Source organism: Hibiscus syriacus, unplaced genomic scaffold, assembly GCF_006381635.1.
Source record: "Hibiscus syriacus cultivar Baekdansim isolate YM2019G1 unplaced genomic scaffold, ASM638163v2 tig00111398_pilon, whole genome shotgun sequence".
NCBI classification, from domain to species: domain Eukaryota; kingdom Viridiplantae; phylum Streptophyta; class Magnoliopsida; order Malvales; family Malvaceae; genus Hibiscus; species Hibiscus syriacus.
Window position 1 is genome coordinate 2329788 of NW_024063081.1, and position 19624 is coordinate 2349411.

Here is a 19624-nt window from a genome sequence, read left to right on the forward strand (position 1 = left end):
ATTCTTACAGAAACTGCATATAACCTATAAAAATTGGTAAATGCAAATTACAAGCTGTGATTGCAACAAGAATCAAGAAATTCTAACCCGGGTTTAGTCTGTATTCTTATTTCCAGTATTTGAACTCATGACTAAAAATCATATTAAACAAATTGCACAAAATGGCTCTCATGAGACCAGCAACCTTAAATTACAACCGCATTCTTTGATAAAAAAACTCTTTCCAGGATTGTACAGCTTTGCCCCTTCAGTCCATTAGCAAGTGCGGAAAACTAGACTTTAAAGTAGTTTTCTCAACCTTACAGGGAGAAAATTTTCTAAGCCCATTGCTAGTTATTCCGAGAACTCTAGCAACTCTCTTTCTACATATTTCTTAGGTAATATGTACCTGTGCACCAAAGCATTATCTTCATATCTCCTCCTTGACCATGGAATCAACGATGGATAAAGGATTTTAAACACCTACGACATAGTCAGACATAATCAGCCACGACCACGGAATCAACAAGGGATAAAGGATTTTAAACTACAAGCTCACGTGACGGTGGAAATAATAATCAGCAACCTAAAGTAGGTGAGAATTTAACCGTTTTGGTGCACCATAGCATTATCTTCATATCTCCTCTTTGACCCCCTTCAATCCATTGAAAATGTCTAAATCTATAAACCCTGCACATGGGTAACAATTATGAGTTTATCATTTTCGCCAATGAGCAAATAAAATACATCCAACTGTATGTACCTGTGCCCAAGAAGTCTTCGATTTCATCACCTGGGAGTGCTAAAGTTGTTCTGTTATCAACTGGGGGATCAAGTGACATCCAATCTGAACCCTCATAATCTTCAGGGTATACCTCATTATCGGCAATCCAATCTTCAAGAATATATTTGTTGTTAAATGAGAGAGGATCCACAGCATGCTTTTCTTGGTTTCTAAGAACCCTGCAAAAGAAATTAATGGAAACTCAACACTTCCTTACCATCCAGTTACTGTAAACTTCCAAAATATTGAAGTATGGTTTGGCGTTTTAGACTTACATTTGTCTCAGATACAAATTGTATTGAACAAAGACAAGATCACTAAGTCTTTGACGGTTGAGAAAATTTCTTGTGTCATGTATTTCTTCAATGGAAATCTTATTTGGCTTACACCCAATTAAACTGCAAGTTTGACTGAGAATGCGGATGGCCAACTGTTGCAAATTTGGGCAGCCTCCACCATATATAGACCACCATTCACCTAATAATATGGATGAATATGAAGAAAATGCAATTATATCCCAATCCAAATCTGTAACTTAGATACATAACGGACTGCATTAAGAAAAAGGCAGACAAACTCTTATAAAGCATGTCATAGACCTATAAAATTCATACCGTAACTATTTGTGTTAGGCATGAGAAGGGGGTTATTTTCTTGAAACTTTCTTAAAAGTAGCAATGACAATAAACGAGAACAAGCAATTTTGAAATTCCACTCTATAGATGGATATCCTTACCAGGAAGTAAATTATCTAAGGCTCTAACTGCCACTGGCCTTCCTAGATCTCCACTAGCATTCCTGTATAAATTTATTTCTCTGACAATTTGGTCCTGGGTGTTTGCATCAGGAACCAATCTCTCTATGCTATCAAACAATGACGATAGGATACCATTGTGCATATTTCCCTCGGTGCTGTAGAAAAACTTGGGGTTAAGGAAGAAACCAGCAGCATAAAGAGGAAGATGTCGCTGTTGTTCCCATCTATTATCTATAATTTTCCAGTAGACCATATAATCATTTTTCTTGACAAGTTCTTTCTTAATTGTTTCTTTTGCTCTGTAAATTCCCGCATAAATGTATCCCATTGCGGCTTTCTTCTTGCTACCAGCTATTTCTAGAACCCGCAAGAGGGGATTTGTTATTCGCGCAATCAAGATGCATGAATTCCAAAATGACCTATTTCTAACAATGTCCGACATTGCTAGACCCCCTGGTTTCTTTGCATAAGGGCATTCCAGCCAATCCTGTGAGCTAACCATAGCCTGCAAATTTAGCTTAAGACCAGCCATTCTTTTCAGAGTTGCAAAGTTAGTAGCAAAACGAGTAAGTACTGGTTCCACAATGTCGTTACCACCAGTAAATCTTCTCATCATATTCAGAACCACACTACGATTGTAGACGAATCTTGTCAGAGATTTAGCATGTTCAATTGTTTCATTTATCCAATGAAGGCTACCAAAATCCTGAAGCATCATATCCACACAATGTGTTAAGCAAGGAGCCCAATAAAGTGAAGGAAATGACTCCATCAACCTCTTCCCGGTCAAGAAATATTGTTCATCACAATTAGTGATTACTTGCACAACATTCTCAGCCCCTACTTCTTCAACCACCTGCTTAAGCAATTCAAACAAATAATCTGGGGAATAAAATGCATGGGATGCATCCACAGATTTTAAAAATACAGTTGCTTGAGGACAGTAAACCAAAAAACTTAACAAAATTCTGCTGTTTTTCGAGCTCCACTGCTCAACTATAATAGAACACCCTGTCTTATGCCACATTGCTTTGTTTCTATTGATATCCTCCTTCACTTCCTGAATTACATTCTTCAATATCCATCCCCGAAGGTCTTCATAGGAGGGAGGTACAGTCCCAGATCCACCAGAAACAATAGCATCAATCATTGGTTGAAAATGAACCGAGTACACGGAATCCAAGTCAACTCCAATGTCATACAGGAAACGCCCTATCGCCATATGAACTGGATTCTCAACCCTTATCGGAACCAATTCAATATCGTTTTTTGCACAAGGATCACTCTTTGCTACCAAACTTTGATCCCTTTGCCGTTTCCTACCTCTACTTCCCTTATTGACTTCCCTTATCCCATTCAATGCCAAATCAGAATCAGCTTCTAAAGTGTTTAAAACCGAAATTGGTATGATACCATCTTTCGTATCATCATGGGAGGCAGAATTTTCTTTCTCAGCAACGTGTGGACTACTACTACCGCAGGAGAATAATTTGGGAATTGCTTTTTGCTTGTTATCGTGTTTGCCTAAAACCCCATTCAAGCTATCCTGCATAAGAGCTCGAACCTCTTGTGGAACTTGTTCACATATCGGACCCTGACCTTTCCGACCGGCTAAATGTTCCTTAAACCTATGAATTCCTCCCCCTTTAAACATTTTGCAGCAATACATACATTTAATTTGCAATCTTTCGCCATTTTTAAAAACTTGACAATGGCTCCAAGCCGGATCATGCTTTTGTCTTGTATTTGATATAGGCACCAAATTCAACTCCATTTAAGCAAACCCTTTTTTAAAAACACACACCCTTTAATCAGAGCAGTAAATTTTGGCAAGAATTAGAGGAACTTACTGGGTTTTTTTTTTCTGGGTTTGGTGGTTCATCTGATTATATGAACCAAGTGAACCGGTTGTGTTGACCCAAATTGGTTTGAAGTTTGAGGTTGAGGCTTCAACGGAAGATTTAACAGTGTTGATTTGGAAGAAGTTTTTGGATCGACGAAAGAGTAAATGTTTTCTGATTATAACTGGTTAGAGGTTAATGGCGATAGGTCGGAGTCAGACCGGCTAATTCTGTCTGGTTATATCCCACGCCAACGAACATACACTTTCCCCCTTGTTTAATTGAGGAAATAAGATTTAGATGAATTTTCCTTTTTTCAGTTATCAATTATCATTTAAATACTATTTAATTATATATTTAAAAAATATTAAATTTTACTGAATTAAAGAAAATAAAAACTTAATAACGAATCTATACTATTTGAAAGTCTGATTAAATTAATTTTACCAGTTCCTTGGGTACCAACCCATGGTTAAAAAATAATTAAATTAATTTCATTGATTATAATTAATTGATTGAAATATTTTGTACATAAGGTTCTTTAAGTTTTCTGTTGTGACGCAGTCTTAAATGCACATAGTATACCTTGTAATTTTTTCAATCACGCTCCTCTAGATTTTCCCATCTATTATAATTATATGAGATAATTTTTACTTGTATATGATCGTTTTCCATACAAAAATTTTCATTTGTACCTTAATTGACCATCTCCGACACCAAATTAAGATTACCCTAGTCAAGTAATCTTCGAATTAAAATTTTAGATTGATTTGTACAGAAACTGAAAGAATAGTGATGGATGGTGATGTTGTGTAGGAATCTTTGACAAATAAATGGATCGAGATCTACTAACTTTAAAAAGTTAGGAACCTTTGATATAACAAATGGATAGAATATAGAACTTGATTCGCTGTCTATTGAAGAGATAAGAACCAAAGTTATAATTTGATGGTTTGAATGTCATACTTATGAAAGTGATAAGTTCGGAAGATGAAAAACACTACTAGACTAACTTCACAAGTATACAATAGAAAATAGATAAAATTCATTTTGGCAATGATAAGGAAGACACATGATTCAATATAACTATGATACGTGTTTATAAAAATGGAATATGGTAGCCTAATTATAGACTTTTCACAAAGCATATGAAAGGATGGATAATAAAGCAAATATAAACTAAATACATGAATTAGACTTTGATGCACTTAAGGTGAATGAATGGCTTTTGATCTTTCAATGCTTGGTTCATGACTCTAATGTACTTGAAGGATGAACAAATATAATGAATAGTCACTTGAGAAATACAATGTATAATTGAATGAGATTGAATCTTTGATTTATAGAAAGAATTCCTCCAAGCTTGCATCCATCTCTTCTACTCCTCCATTGCCTTGCTTGTAGAAGAAGAATGGTTGCTTAAATCTCCCATTGCTTTTGTTATTCAACGTGAACACAAACAAATTGTCAATTCATCCTCATTATAATGTGAACACAAGTAAGCATGTCACATGCAGGCACCTCTAGTAAACACGTCTCCAAACCCAAGCAAGCACCTCAAGGTTACAATGTAACAAGCCATTGTGAAGTCACACGTTAAAGCCATGCATGAGTGAATACAAGGTGTACATCCAAGCTTGATAAAGTGCTTCGAATCACATAGGGATGGAAGTCCTAGCTTCGAAGCTCTTCACACGCTAATGACATGCTTTGTTTGGTGATTGGACCGACCAATTAAACCCACATGCATAGTCATGCTCATGTATGAACATAACGCACACCTTAACCTCTGAATATGTCATATATGTGGTAATTATAGCATAAAAACAAATAAGTGGCTAATTAAAATCCCCTCATCTCGAATTAAATTCGTAGGAGCTTTTTGAGGCTTATTGGGCATAAGAATCTTGCCGCGATCAAATGGTCTAGTAAAAACTGTCGAGAGCCTCTCAAGGCACGTAGCCGCGTTAGTATCATCATGTAGGTGTTGTATTGAGACAAACGATCCATTGGATCTCTGGTGCCGTCGTGCACCTCTTTTGGTAACTTTAAATTGACGAGATATGTCGGTGTCAATAACTGAGAGATTAAAGGATTTTTTTACTTTCGAAGTTTAATTAGAGATAAGATCTTTAGCAATTTTCAACTCTTCCATTACCATTTCAAATTTTTGCTACCATGTAAATTCATTAAGGTTCTACAAATAGTACCAATTGTTGTCTTTTATGGTCTTTTATTGTTGTTGTCCGTACAATTAATGCTGTTAATATAATACTTGAAAAACCCTAAAGGGCCTAAACTACTCATAACGTTGTCTAAGTTAAACCTGTAACGAAATCAACTAGAAGGGACTATAATTCTATGAAAGCCTTAGATTGCTTAACCACACCATATATGCACATATATAACGATGATGATCCTATGAAGAAAACCATGAAAGCTGAAGAACTAATTCAAAAATTAACTTATAAAACCCAGATAAATGACATCCAAACGGGATCCAAGAACGCAGCTCACTTACAAATCAAGCAGCAATGATTAAAACAAAAATACATAAACATTGGAATAATTCTAACATTAGAATTACTTCATTCTCACTTTCTGAAGATCCGTAAAACAAAAATATGCATATAATAGAACACATAGAAAAGTTAAAAAAAAAAGCACGAATTTCTAACAGAAATGAGAAACATGTACCATCATATTAAAAACAATAGTAACCTAGAAATGTTGAAAATTGGCACACCAAATTGCATCAATTGTCAATATTATGAGTGGCAATTTGGTGGCATTAATGGGGTGACAAAATTGGTCAGATTTGGCCACTAAATTGTTGAAAATTTTGGATGGTAAAACTATGCAATTAGTCATTGTAATTTAGGGTATTTACAAATTAGTCCTTAAAGCTTCAACTATAAATACCCTAGCTCATTTAGCTTCAAAACCATCCCAAAACATTCTAGCTTTCTTCCAATACTAGAGAGAATTTAGAGAGTTTATTGAGAGTTGTTTTCTCCTTTTTATCAAGAGAGAATTATCATTGTTTTCTCCTTGGTAGATCGAGAGAGGTTGTAATTCCTATTTTCTCATAGTGAAATTCTTCTACCGTTGCTCGTGGTTTTTACCCTATATAATTTAGGGGTTTTCCACGTAAATTTTGTGTCTCTTTTTATCTTCATTTTTATTTTCTCAAATTATCAGTTGCGATTTTGCTCTATATAGCTGTATTCCGCAACAATTGGTATCCGAGCTAGATTAGAGTGTGTAATATCTACTTATTGTCTTTGTAGTTGCCACCAAAAGGTGGATCCTCCAACATAAGAAAATAAGAAGTTATTATCCATTCTTTGAAGGTTCTAGAGAACTATTCACGATAGTGAAATAGTGGGAGCTATCCGTAAAAGAATCTATGACAACGAAATTTGATATTGAAAAATTCAATGGGAGAAATTTCTCATTGTGGAAATTGAAGATGAAGGTCATCCTAAGGAAAGACGGGTGTCTAGCGGCTATCAATGAAAGACCGATGGATTTCGCAGATGACATCAAATGGAACGAGATGGACGGGAATGCTATGGCAAACTTTCATCTAGTATTAGCAGATGAAGTATTGTCAAGCATCGAGGAGAAGAAGACAGCTAAGGAGATATGGGATCATCTTACCAAATTGTACGAGGCCACATCGCTGCACAATAAAATTTTCCTTAAGAGGAAATTGTACACTCTCCGTATGTCAGAATCTACTTCAGTGACGGAGCACTTAAATACACTGAACACCTTATTTTCTCAGCTTACATCCTTAAGCTGTAAAATAGGAGAACAAGAACGTGCTGAACTTCTACTTCAAAGTCTACCGGATTCATATGATCAACTCATCATCAACTTGACAAACAATAATGTCACCAGTCTAGTCTTTGATGACGTTGCAGCTGCTGTTCTACAAGAAGAAAATCGGCGCAAGAACAAGGAAGACAGACAAGTAAATCTGCAACAAGCAGAAGCGTTGACAACGATGACAACGATGAGATGGAGATCAACAGAACATGGCCAAAGCAGCAGTCACAAACATGGTAGATCGAAGTCGAGAAGCAAGAAGAATTTAAAGTGTTACAACTTTGGAAAGAAGGGTCACTTGAAGAAGGATTGTTGGAGTCTAAATAAAAACTCCAACCCGTAAGGCAATATCGCAAACACTTCAGATGATGGAGATGATCTATGTTGTGAAGCGTCAACCACCGTGGAAGGAAGAAAACGATTTGCAGATATATGGTTCATTGATTCGGGAGCAACATATCACATGACCTCAAGAAGAGAATGGTTCCATCATTATGAACCTGTCTCAGGAGGATTTGTGTATAGTTGCAATGATCATGCCTTAGAGATCGTTGGCGTGGGAACCATCAAATTGAAGATGTATGATGGAACAATTAAAGTTGTTCGAGATGTGCGGCACGTGAAAGGTCTGAAGAAAAACTTATTATCTTAAGGATTGTTGGATAATAATGCTAGCAAGATTGAAACACGGAAAGGAATCATGAAGGTGTTCCGTGGAGCGCTTGTGGTGCTGAAAGGTGAAAAGATAGCTGCAAACTTGTACATGCTGAAGGGAGAGACATTGCTAGAAGCAGAAGCCTTTGTTGCCTCATGTAGTTCAGATTCTGCAATGCTATGGCATAAGAAACTTGGGCACATGTCAGAACAAGGAATGAAAGTCCTTATGGAGCAAAAGCTACTTCCAGGCTTAACAAAGGTATCACTTACTTTATGTGAGCATTGCATAACAAGTAAGCAGCACCGGTTGAAATTCAACACATCAAATTCTAGAGGCAAAAGTGTTCTAGAACTGGTTCACTCTGACGTATAGCAAGCACCAGTTACATCCCTAGGCGGAGCAAAATATTTTTTCTCATTTATTGATGACTACTCCAGGAGAAGTTGGGTGTACCCTATTAAGAAGAAGTCCGATGTGTTTTCAACTTTCAAAAACTTCAAAGCGCGGGTGGAACTTGACTCTGGAAATAAAATCAAGTGTTTCAGAACAGATAATGGAGGAGAATACACAAGTGAAGAATTTGATGACTTTTGCAGAAAAGAAGACATCAAAAGACAGTTCACAGTGGCGAACACTCCTCAACAAAATGGAGTGGCAGAGCGGATGAACATAACCTTGTTAGAAAGAACAAGAGCAATGTTGAGGGATGCAGGCCTAGAAAAATCATTTTGGGCAGAAGCAGTCAATACCGCCTATTATTTGGTGAATCGAGCTCCATCAACTGCAATAGAGCTGAAGACACCAATGGAGATGTGAACTGCTAAACCAGTTGATTATTCAAACCTCCATGTATTTGGAAGTATTGTGTACATGATGTACAACGCCCAAGAAATTTCAAAGCTGGATCCAAAATCCAGGAAATGCAAATTCTTGGGGAATGCTGATTGAGTAAAGGGGTATCGCTTGTGGGATCCTACTGCCCGCAAAGTGATCATTAGCAGGGATGTTATCTTTGTAGAAGATAAGTTACAAAGGAAAGAAGATGATGATAGCGCTGAAAAGTCAGAGACTATACAGATACATGTGGAAAATGAGGTTGAACAAGGAGATTCTTTTGAAGCAGAACCAACACATGATGAACAAGAACCAGGGAGTTCTGAAACTCCAACAACTCGTCAATCAGATCGTGTGAGAAGACGTCCCAATTGGCACTCAGATTATGTTATAGAAGGTAATATTGCATACTGCCTTTTAACAGAGGACGGTGAGCCATCAACATACCAGGAGGCAATACACAGCTCAGATGTTTCACTGTGGATGATGGCGATGCAAGAAGAAATCGAAGCCCTTCATAAAAATAATACATGGGACCTTGTGCCACTACCACAAGGAAGGAAGCCAATTGGTAACAAATGGGTTTTCAAAATCAAGCGAAATGGTGATGATCAAGTGGAGATGTATCGTGCAAGACTGGTGGTCAAAGGATATGCTCAAAAAGAATGTATTGATTTCAATGAAATATTTTCTCCTGTAGTTCGACTAACAACAGTTCGAGTAGTTTTGAAAATGTGTGCTACATTGGACTTACATCTAGAGCAGTTAGATGTTAAAATAGCTTTTCTTCATGGAAATCTTGAAGAAGAAATTTATATGCTCCAGCCTGAAGGTTTTGAAGAAAAAGAAAAGAAGAACTTGGTTTGCAGGTTGAACAAATCTCTGTACAGTCTAAAGTAGGCGTTGAGGTGTTGGTATAAGAGATTTGATTCCTTCATTATGTGCCTTGGATACAATAGACTTAATGCAGACCCTTGTGCTTATTTCAAGAGGTCTGGTGATAACGATTTTGTTATATTGCTGTTGTATGTGGATGACATGTTGGTTGCATGACCCAACAAAGATCATATTGAAGAATTGAAGGCACAACTGGCTAGGAAATTTGAAATGAAGGACTTGGGATCAGCAAACAAGATTCTAGGGATGCAAATTCACCGAGACAGAAGTAATAGGAAGATTTGGCTTTCACAAAAGAATTACTTGAAGAAAATCTTGTCACGATTTAGCATGCAAGATTGTAAGCCAATTTCTACCCCTCTTCCTATTAACTTCAAATTATCCTCCAGTATGAGTCCTAGCAGTGAAGAAGAGAGGATGGAGATGTCTCGAGTACCGTATGCATCAGCAGTGGGAAGTTTAATGTTCGCTATGATATGCACAAGACCAGACATTGCACAAGCAGTGGGAGTGGTTAGTCGGTACATGGCGAATCCAGGCAAAGAGCATTGGAATATTGTAAAGAGGATCCTAAGATACATCAAAGGGACCTCAAATGTTGCATTATGTTACGGAGGATCAAACTTACTAATCAATGAGTATGTAGATTCTGACTACGCAGGGGATTTGGATAAAAGCAAATCTACTACATGATATGTGTTCAAAGTTGCTGGTGGAGCTGTAAGTTAGGTTTCAAAATTGCAGTCAGTTGTGGCTACGTCCACAACAGAGGCAGAATATGTAGCAGCTACACAAGCCAGTAAAGAAGCAATTTGGTTGAAGATGCTATTGGAGGAGCTTGAGCACAATCAAGAGTATGTCTCTCTGTTTTGTGACAGTCAAAGCGCCTTGCATCTAGCAAGGAATCCAGCATTTCATTCAATGACTAAGCACATACGAGTTCAGTACCATTTCATTCGTGAAAAGGTGGAAGAAGGAACGGTAGATATGCAGAAGATCCATACCAAAGACAACATAGCAGATTTCATGACGAAGGCAATCAATGTTGATAAATTTACCTGGTGTCGATCCTCATGTGGCATGTCGGAAACGTAAGCAACATGAAAGGTACAAGGTAGAAAGAATGGTGTGAAGATATGATTGTTCCAATCAAATCTTCAAGTGGGAGATTGTTGAAAATTATCACACCAAATTGCATCAATTGTCAACATTATGGGTGGCAATTTGGTGGCATTAATGGGGTGAAAAAATTGGTCAAATTTGGCCACAAAATTGTTGAAAATTTTGGATGGTAAAACTATGCAATTAGTCATTGTAATTTAGGGTATTTACAAATTAGTCCTTAAAGCTTCAACTATAAATACACTAGCTCATTTAGCTTCAAAACCATCCCAAAGCATTCTAGCTTTCTTCCAATACTAGAGAGAATTTAGAGAGTTTCTTGAGAGTTGTTTTCTCCTTTTTATCAAGAGAGAATTATCATTGTTTTCTCCTTGGTAGCTCGAGAGATGTTGTAATTTCTATTTTCTCATAGTGAAATTCTTCTATCGTTGCCCGTGGTTTTTACCCTATATAGTTTAGGGGTTTTCCACGTAAATTTTGTGTCTCTTTTTATCTTCATTTTTATTTTCTCAAATTATCAGTTACGATTTTATTCTATCCGATAACCGTCTTCCGCAACAAGAAATACCTCATCGAAACAGATTCGAATCTTTCCATGAAATCCAAAATGTTAAGACACTACAAAAAGCTCAAAACCTAAGCTTGGTAAAGAACCACCTGTTCTTTCCAGTCTTTAACCTCTCTTGAAACCGCTCCTTGGTGGCCTTACAAGCGGCCACCTTCTTGTCTTTGGTCTGAAGGGCATCGACGGTAACCACGTTTTTCAAGTTCACGACCAGGGTGTATCGCGTGGGCATCAGATGCTAGTAATTTACGTGCTTGACGAAGCACTTGACGCGCGACTTCTTGGCTGTTTTCTTGGCGGAGTCCTTGCGGATAACCTTGCTCGGGTACTTCTTTATTCCTGCAACCAAACAGTGGCCGTTGGGCCGGTCACGTGTGCCATTGTCAAAAGATTTCACACTCACGGCTTTGCGTCCGGCGTATCTGCCTTGGAGGACGATTACGGCCTTGTTGGGTTTAAGAAACTTAACCATGGCGGCAGCGGGTGCAGCGGCTCTGAATCTGAATGGCGAAATTGATACACTTGAAAATGAGGGGATATATAATCGTATCCATTGAATGGAACCCTAGCGCCTTTAGGAAATTGATGGATATCAGTGGGCTCTTTTTATGAATAAAATTGGGCCTTAATTGAGTAGACCTCCATTATTTATATTTTGGACCATTACCAAAATTTTAAACTTGTATCTCACGTAATTTAAAGTGTACTCTGATTAAATGATATTATTTTGTTGATTCCTTCGACTATTAAAAATTATAAAATAATCCTCTGACTATAAGACGTTGCTTTTTTTAGTTGTCCGACTATTAAAAGTTAAAAAAATATAGCATTTGACTATTCATATATTCTAAATACGTCATTTTTCGTTAAAACAATTGACGATTGTCTGAGTTGGATATTAACATGTTAACTGAGATATGGTAAAATCATATTTAAATGATGTCTACTGGAACAACCGTTACTTTCAAGCACTAACTCGACGATATAATGTAAACAAATAGTCAATTCACAAAATACAACACAGATGGTTCAAGCATCATATTTCATTATATCCTAGTCAATATGTTAATGTCCAACTCATATAGCCATCAATTTTTTAATGAAAAAAGATGAGTTTGGAACATATTATTAGTCATGTGACCATTTTGTAACTTTTAATAGTAAGGAAACTCAACAAAACATCGTCTTATAATCGAAGAATCATTTTGTAACTTTTAATAATCAAGAGACTCAACAAAGCAATAACCTATAATCGAGGGATTATTTATGTATTTTATCCTAATTTAAATATCAGGATATATTAAAAAATACGAGATGAAAATACATACTCTTATATGTGTAATTTTTTTATTTGCCTGATTTATAAAATTAAATGAATTAATTTTAAATTTTAGTATATTATTATAGTATTTGACTTACAAATATTACGATAAGTTATAATCGAAGATTATAAGCAAGGTGTAATATAGAATGTAATTGAAAAATATTATTGGATTTACCAGATAGATTTTTACATTGTTCAAAGAAATTGTTGTTGAAAAAATAAATGAATGAATTGATGTTATTTATAATATATTAATAATAAGTTATAATATTTGATGAATAGATTTAATTTTTAATTTAAAGTTTCATTTATTCAATTATATTTATTAAATAATTTTTTTGTTAAAAGATTAATTTTTTTCGCTAAAATGATAAATCATTTCATCAAAAGATTTTAACATTTTAATCTAATTTCTCTATTATATATAGTTGGAGCACAAATCTTAGACATAACAACACAGCTTGGAATAAGAAAAATACATATAATTTTTTTTTTCTAAATCCCTTTTTTCTAGTGATAAAAAAAAATAAAATTGTGTTTGATTGATCATTATCATTGTGCTTGTTGTTTGATCATTTTTTATTGTATCATGAAAGATCGACATCCAACATTATTCGAAAAAGATGACAAATATATCTTAAAGAAATAGTTCATACAAGCCTAAACAAAAAAAATATTCGATTTTATTCCTATGATTCCATGTTTATATACAAATAAATAATTTGTTCCTATTTTTAATAATATTTGTTTATTATTTATCTGACATTTTGAGTAACAATTGTGCTTGCAATTATTTTTAAAAATTAAATTATATTATTGTATTATTAAAAAGGAACTTAATTTTGTAAGAAAAATGCTCCAAGAAATAATTTGTTAAAACATGAGAGATATTTTAACAATAAATGCGTTTCATAATTTCAACTCAGCTTGTTAATGTCTAAAAATAAACAATCTTTTAAAAGGATATTTTATTTATTCACATAAATGATGTTTGGAGCTTCTGGAAATATGTATAGACACGTGGAAGAATCTTACTTCACCAGAAAAAAGATCGAAGGGATTGCGACAACAAAACAACTACCATTGAAAAAAATAATAATAATAGTTTTATTCAAAACACAAGTAAATGGGCAGATAAAGAGTCCCCATTTATACAAAACAATGAACAAGGGAAACCAAACCCTACAGTTCCCATCATCAAACAATCAATCCAACTATATAATCTATAAACAAATCAAACTCTTCATAATCATACAAGAACGCTTCAAAAGCATGCATCCAGAAGACAACAGCAACACAGCGCTGCACAACTGCAATTTCACACAACATTTTCATCAATATTTACTTGTAATCGCCCACACTGATTCTGTATATATATATATGTGTGGTAGAAAGGAAGATTATTTTTAATACTTACCATCCCTTCCAGAAACCATCACCTCTGGACTTGGTTTCTAGAGCACCGGGTTTTTGGGACTCATCTTTGCTCATCGGATAACCAGCTGGTGGTGCGGTCACATAAGGTTCTGGCATCCTAGATGTCGGCGGTGGTGGATATGCAGCTGTTGAATCATTAACAAGAAACAAACCATGTTAATATTGCTGGTTTTTTTTCATAATTGAGAAACCGTAATCTATAAATTTGAAGGAGAAGAGAACAGACCTGCTGAGGGCTGGTTGAATTGTTGCTGGTTGTGATTCATCCTTGAATTTTTAAGCTGAAAGGAGATTATGGGAGTGATTCAGACTTTAGAGTAAAATAAATGCTTGGAGAAGAAGAAGAATTAATGGATATAGAAGAAAGGATGAAGATGTATATATATATATATAGAGAGAGAGAGAGGATCAATATATGAAGCCTGGAGGTTTCGTAGAAAGCCAAGTTTTCATTTTGCTTTGCGAAAGCAGGTCGGCGGCTTGCACCGCGTGGCAGTTGGGGTCGACGGTTGTCCAAGGAGTTTAGACTTTGACATAAACGCGTTATATTAAAATAATATTTGTTTATTATGTCTCGACGTATTTTCTCTTTCCATGTAACCTAATCAATAAGTTATAGACGTAAGATTTTAGCGTTAGAATATAAATTTATATTATTTTTAAAAAACAAATTTATAAAAAATTTAAATGTTGAAAATACGTCATCAATAAAAAAGTTAAAATGATGTTTAAAGTAAATAAAAATTTAATTTTTTTAAAAATAATGGACCTTCTTCCATCCATCAAAATAACTTAGATAAACACCACTGAATTGAATTGATTATAAAATAAAGAGGAATCCTAAAAATTGTATAACGTGACGAAAAGGGGAAGGAAGTATTATCCCGTGCTGCATGCGTATTGCTTAATGAAGACGTTTGTGTTATTTGTGTAAAGTATAAAATAGACGGTCAGATTGTTTGGTTACCATGGTTTTGATCAGTTAGCGAATCGGTCATGCTATCGGTTTATTGGTTTAACCGGTTGAATCGATTAAATCGGTCGGAAGAACCGGACGATGTCATAATTATTTAAAAAATTAAATAAAAATACCAAAAATATTTAATAAAAAATATTTTTTTATATCACAAGTGATATTCAAAGCAAGTCATAATATATATAAGTTAAAAACTATAAAATCAAGTGAAACAAAATGATTCAAATTAACTACAACATAATATTTAAGGTAAAATATATTAAATAATAAATATAATTATATAACTATAATTAAAAAATAAATTTGAGGTTAAAAAAATCATAACAAAATGATATTGTTTGGTTTAATTTTTTTTTAAAAACAATCTCACATGGCTAAGAAACATAGAAGAGCACCCCAAAAGTCTAAAGAGTAAAAATATGAGAACAAAACAATCTCACATTGCTAAGAAACATAGAAGCACATCACAACTATCTTCTATAAATAATAGAGGTAATTTGGCATTCAAAATCATGGAGCCTTTTGGTGAGCATTGAGTGAACTATTCTTTCACTTCAATCAAGCTCGAATTTTAGGCTTCAATCGAGCTTCTAATTTTTTTTGAGTTCAAGCCTTTTTGAGTTCAAGTTTCAATATTATATTTCGAGTTTGAGTTGAACTTGATAATTTTTAGCTTGTGAGTTTGAGTTGAGTTGAGCTTACTTTTAAAGTTTTCAAGTTCGAGTCGAGCTCAGCAATACTCGAGTTCGACTTGGCTCGTTTAACAAACGACGTTGTTTGGTTTAATTTTTTTTTTAAAAAACAAAAATCCCAGTTTTTCAGCCGGTCAGGTTTGAACGGTTCTGGTCGGTTCACTAATTGCGGTTCAATCGGTTTAGATTGAACCGAACTAAACAACGGTTCCCGGTTGATCCGGTTGAACCGACCGATCCGGTCCGATTTTCAAAACAGAGTTGGTTACGGTTCTTATACTTCTGGCCACGTGTCTGTTAAGATGCCGTTGTTGAACAAAGACACGTTTATGGAACATATAATACCTATCTTAATTATATATTTTAAAACAAACGTCAATGTTCATTCAAAAATACAATAATTTATTAAGAAAGAAAAAGGGAAACATCAATCACCGGTGGGTCCAATAAGCCCTGCAAAATGTCTTGTTCGTTTTTCCTTCTAATCTAAACTTGCTTGATATTCGGTTGTCACATTAGACTTTGAATCAATTATAATCAACCAAAGTCTACTTCTTAAACGAGAGATTGGATTCTCACATCATCTTTTATTATCTATAAAATATGAACTCCAAATTTTATTTGAGTTATATTATTTTCATATGTAAAAGTTATTAATATTCTTTCATAAGTTAAAAGAATGTAAAAATAATTATATTATAAAACGTAATGTTAACGATAATTATAAAATAAATTACAACAAATAAAATAAATTTATTATGTTGTGATGAATTTCATTGTCTCAGAAGTGATAGGATTTTTTTTAAAAAAAAGAGAAATTTGAAATTTAGGATGTTATATTATTAAGAAATTTATTGTTATGTTCTTTTACTAATTTTGGAATGATGCGGTCAAACGAATTAAATTTAAAAGAGCGTAAAATATAAAAACTTAAGATATAAAGGTTTATATCATAGATAACAATGTCAATATAATTTAATTATTAGGATAATGGAACTATAAATTCGAATAATTTTTCATTGAATGTAATAAAGCTAAGTAAATTTGAGTTATTATATGAAATCAATTTTTTATAACCATATGTAAGTATATGATTTGTTGAACTATATTTTATAATGTTTTGATATAACAAATTAAGGTAAAATGTTTTTAGATTTGATTGAGTTTGTTCAAAATTTTCAAAAATAATTCAAATTCCGTTAAATTAGAATTTGAGCACAAAAAATGTTTTCAGGGTACGTAGTACCGATACTATTCTTACAATATCGATACTACATGAACAATACCGATATTGTTCATGTGGAACTGATACCAAAAATAAGAGAAGTATCATTACTCTCTAGGTATTATCGATATTACCATATGTTTTTCAAACAGCTCAAATTCCAAAATATAAAATAGGCACCGATACTACTTTACATAGTAGTATCGATACCATAATCATAGTACCGATATTGGTCAAACCCAATGGTCTTTAAATGCTAGTTTATTTAAAAATTATAAAGGTAGTACCGATGCTCGTTAAAGGAGTACCGAATACTTCCTGTCCTGGACAGTTTTATTTTACAGAAAAATTATCTCCAACGGCTCCAAATCATCTCCAACGGCTAGAAACTGCCAAAAACTCATTCCAACATATAAAAACAAGTTGATGACACTTGAAGAAGGGTTAGAACACTTATCCAAACAATCAAACACGATAAGAGTTTTAAATTTTTATTTTCTTTTTTCTTGTAAATATTAGTGTCTTGAGCTCATTGCAAATCTTTTATTTGTTATCTTGTGAGCTTAATTTTTTTGTAAACACCCTATCTTAGAGAGGTTTTCTTGTTTACATCTTATTCTTTTTGTAAAAGGAGATTAGTTCTAGCTAAGTCTTTGAGAAGCTACAGATCTCAACATTGAGATTCATCTCCTCTTGACAATTATTCGGTTGTTCAATTGAGATTCATCTTAAATCCCAACATTGATCAAATAATTAAAAAATAAGTACATTATAGATCTATTAGAAGACAATTTTGTCAACGCACTATTCAAAATTTTTGTTTGTCAATTCAACTTGCACCATTTACAACATCAAATTTTGAATTTTAAACATTTTTTAAAAAAATTGACGTCTCATCTTATTAGATTAATTAACAAGCGATATAAAATTGATTTTATTATTTAAACTTATCACACAAATTATATTTGAGTTTGATATTTGTTCTCAAATTGATGCTTGAACCTCTTTTTTATCTCAAATTGATAAATCAACTTAATTTTTTTTTCTCAAATTGATACCCTATGGTGACTTGGCATCTCAACACTCAATTAAGTTATTGAAGTTGCATTGATCTCTCAGAATCATAATATAATTATCACATGCCATAATTTGATTGATTGTTAAAATATCACATCAACATTAAGTATCAATTTGAAGAAAAAAATCAAATTCAAAATACTAATTAGAGAATTTAATTTAAGTTCATATACTAATTTAAGACAAAAATATTCGAATACTGATATAAGAAAAATTGTCCGGTACTAATTTATATAATAAGCTTATATCAAATGAATAAGAAAAATTATCTTATTAAGTTTCCCATGATCAAATCATGTCAACTTGTAACCCCCATACCGATGCGGGTAGCCCGATCCGATCCGGGAAGTCACATTAGGGCAACCGGAGCGACCCACTGTAAAAATAGTAGAAAATTTAAAACTTTTTATCAGAACATGTAAACTTATAAAATAAATTTTCACTATTTAAAAATAAAACAGATTTCCAAACTCGTATATAAATCAAAATACAATTACATGCCCCCTAATCACATGTACCATACTCTGCAACAACGTCGGACGAACTCCCTTACTGAAGTCGATAGATACACTAGTACAATTCTTTTAACCTGAAAAAGTGAGTAATAGAGTGAGCTTTGGAAAGCTCACTCTCAGTAATACAGAACTACCAGATGATGCTGATGAACGTACAGATACAGATAAATATATATTTCCTTATTGTTTCCGATCATTTACAGATTTTTATGCTGAGCAGAGATCCTACTGATATTTCAGGTGATAACGGACAATGAGCTTTCAGTTCAGACAAATATTTCGGATGACTGAGTTCAGAAGATCAGAATATGTTATCTAGTGTGTTCCCGCAAAACTTGTGAAAAGATGCATATCTTTTCTTTTAAAACAGTGGCAATTTAAAACATATTTTTATTCAAAAACTATATTAATCCATCCAACCAAACACACCATAATGTGTAGGTTCCCCAGAACCATACACCACCAATACACCAAGTAAGGCTCTGAGCACAAAGCAGAGGAGCCTGCAGTAACGGTAACGATAACTTCCTCCAACAACACCCTCCCATAAAACATTTATCAAAAACCATAGTAATCCCTCCAACCGAACACATCATAATGTGTAGGTTTCCCAGAACCATACACCCACCAACACACCATAATGTGTAGGTTCCCCAGAACCATACACCCACCAACACACCAAGTAAGGCCCCGAGCATAAAGCCGAGTAACCTGCATATATAGTAACCTCCAACAATACCCCCAAATAAAACATGTTCCGTCCGTAAACGGATATATCAAAAATCAAAACATAATTCATGTCAAGTATCATATCAAAATCCAGGTCAAGTATCATATCAGAATCCAAGTCAAGTATCAGATCAGAATCCATGTCGAGTATCAGATCAGAATTCAAATCGAAAATCAAATAAAATATTCATGTGGGTAGGGAACACACCAGAGTTTACAGATATTATTCATAAATACAGAATAATCTTATCAGATAGAGAAACACGGATCTTCAATATATCGATAGAATGTTGGGATTTATAATCACTATTGGAAGAGTTCAATAACTGATGGAATCATAAGTTATTCAGAATGTGAATTATCAGGATATTATCTTAT

The 19624-nt window shown here is 34.1% G+C and overlaps 2 protein-coding genes and 1 pseudogene across 4 annotated transcripts; all 3 read right to left on the bottom strand.

Annotated features, from left to right (window-relative positions):
* Positions 1 to 38: 38 nt before the first annotated feature.
* LOC120161236 lies at positions 39 to 3603 on the bottom strand. Of its 3 annotated transcripts, XM_039171503.1 has the most exons (5): positions 3371 to 3601; positions 1500 to 3259; positions 1039 to 1240; positions 743 to 942; positions 39 to 669 (listed from the first exon to the last, which is right to left on the bottom strand). In XM_039171503.1, exons 1-5 carry the CDS (start codon positions 3400 to 3402, stop codon positions 614 to 616), a joined length of 2250 nt encoding a protein of 749 aa, XP_039027434.1. In that variant the 5' UTR covers positions 3403 to 3601; the 3' UTR covers positions 39 to 613. The 3 variants fall into 3 exon arrangements, with proteins under 3 accessions (XP_039027434.1, XP_039027435.1, XP_039027433.1); XM_039171504.1 differs by having other exon boundaries at positions 773 to 942; positions 1500 to 3603; XM_039171502.1 differs by having other exon boundaries at positions 1500 to 3601.
* Positions 1100 to 11893, bottom strand: LOC120161237 (annotated as a pseudogene).
* A 1785-nt stretch (positions 11894 to 13678) lies between these two features.
* On the bottom strand, positions 13679 to 14392 carry LOC120161145 (cysteine-rich and transmembrane domain-containing protein WIH2-like). The gene is made up of 4 exons (XM_039171406.1): positions 14259 to 14392; positions 14013 to 14157; positions 13821 to 13905; positions 13679 to 13783 (listed from the first exon to the last, which is right to left on the bottom strand). The coding sequence occupies exons 1-3, from the start codon at positions 14296 to 14298 to the stop codon at positions 13860 to 13862; spliced, it is 231 nt and encodes a 76-aa protein (XP_039027337.1). The 5' UTR covers positions 14299 to 14392; the 3' UTR covers positions 13679 to 13783; positions 13821 to 13859.
* Between the last annotated feature and the right edge of the window lie 5232 nt (positions 14393 to 19624).

Excerpts from the sequence above, each read along its gene's own strand:
- LOC120161236 (XM_039171502.1), bottom strand. The coding sequence starts at position 3,294 with ATGGAGTTGAATTTGGTGCCTATATCAAATACAAGACAAAAGCATGAT. Across the intron at positions 1,241-1,499 it reads CTTAGATAATTTACTTCCTG|GTGAATGGTGGTCTATATAT; the intron begins GTAAGGATATCC and ends CCATATTATTAG. Across the intron at positions 943-1,038 it reads AATTTGTATCTGAGACAAAT|GGTTCTTAGAAACCAAGAAA; the intron begins GTAAGTCTAAAA and ends TTTCTTTTGCAG.
- LOC120161145 (XM_039171406.1), bottom strand. The coding sequence starts at position 14,298 with ATGAATCACAACCAGCAACAATTCAACCAGCCCTCAGCAG. Across the intron at positions 14,158-14,258 it reads ATTCAACCAGCCCTCAGCAG|CTGCATATCCACCACCGCCG; the intron begins GTCTGTTCTCTT and ends ATGATTCAACAG. Across the intron at positions 13,906-14,012 it reads GATGGTTTCTGGAAGGGATG|TTGTGCAGCGCTGTGTTGCT; the intron begins GTAAGTATTAAA and ends GTGAAATTGCAG.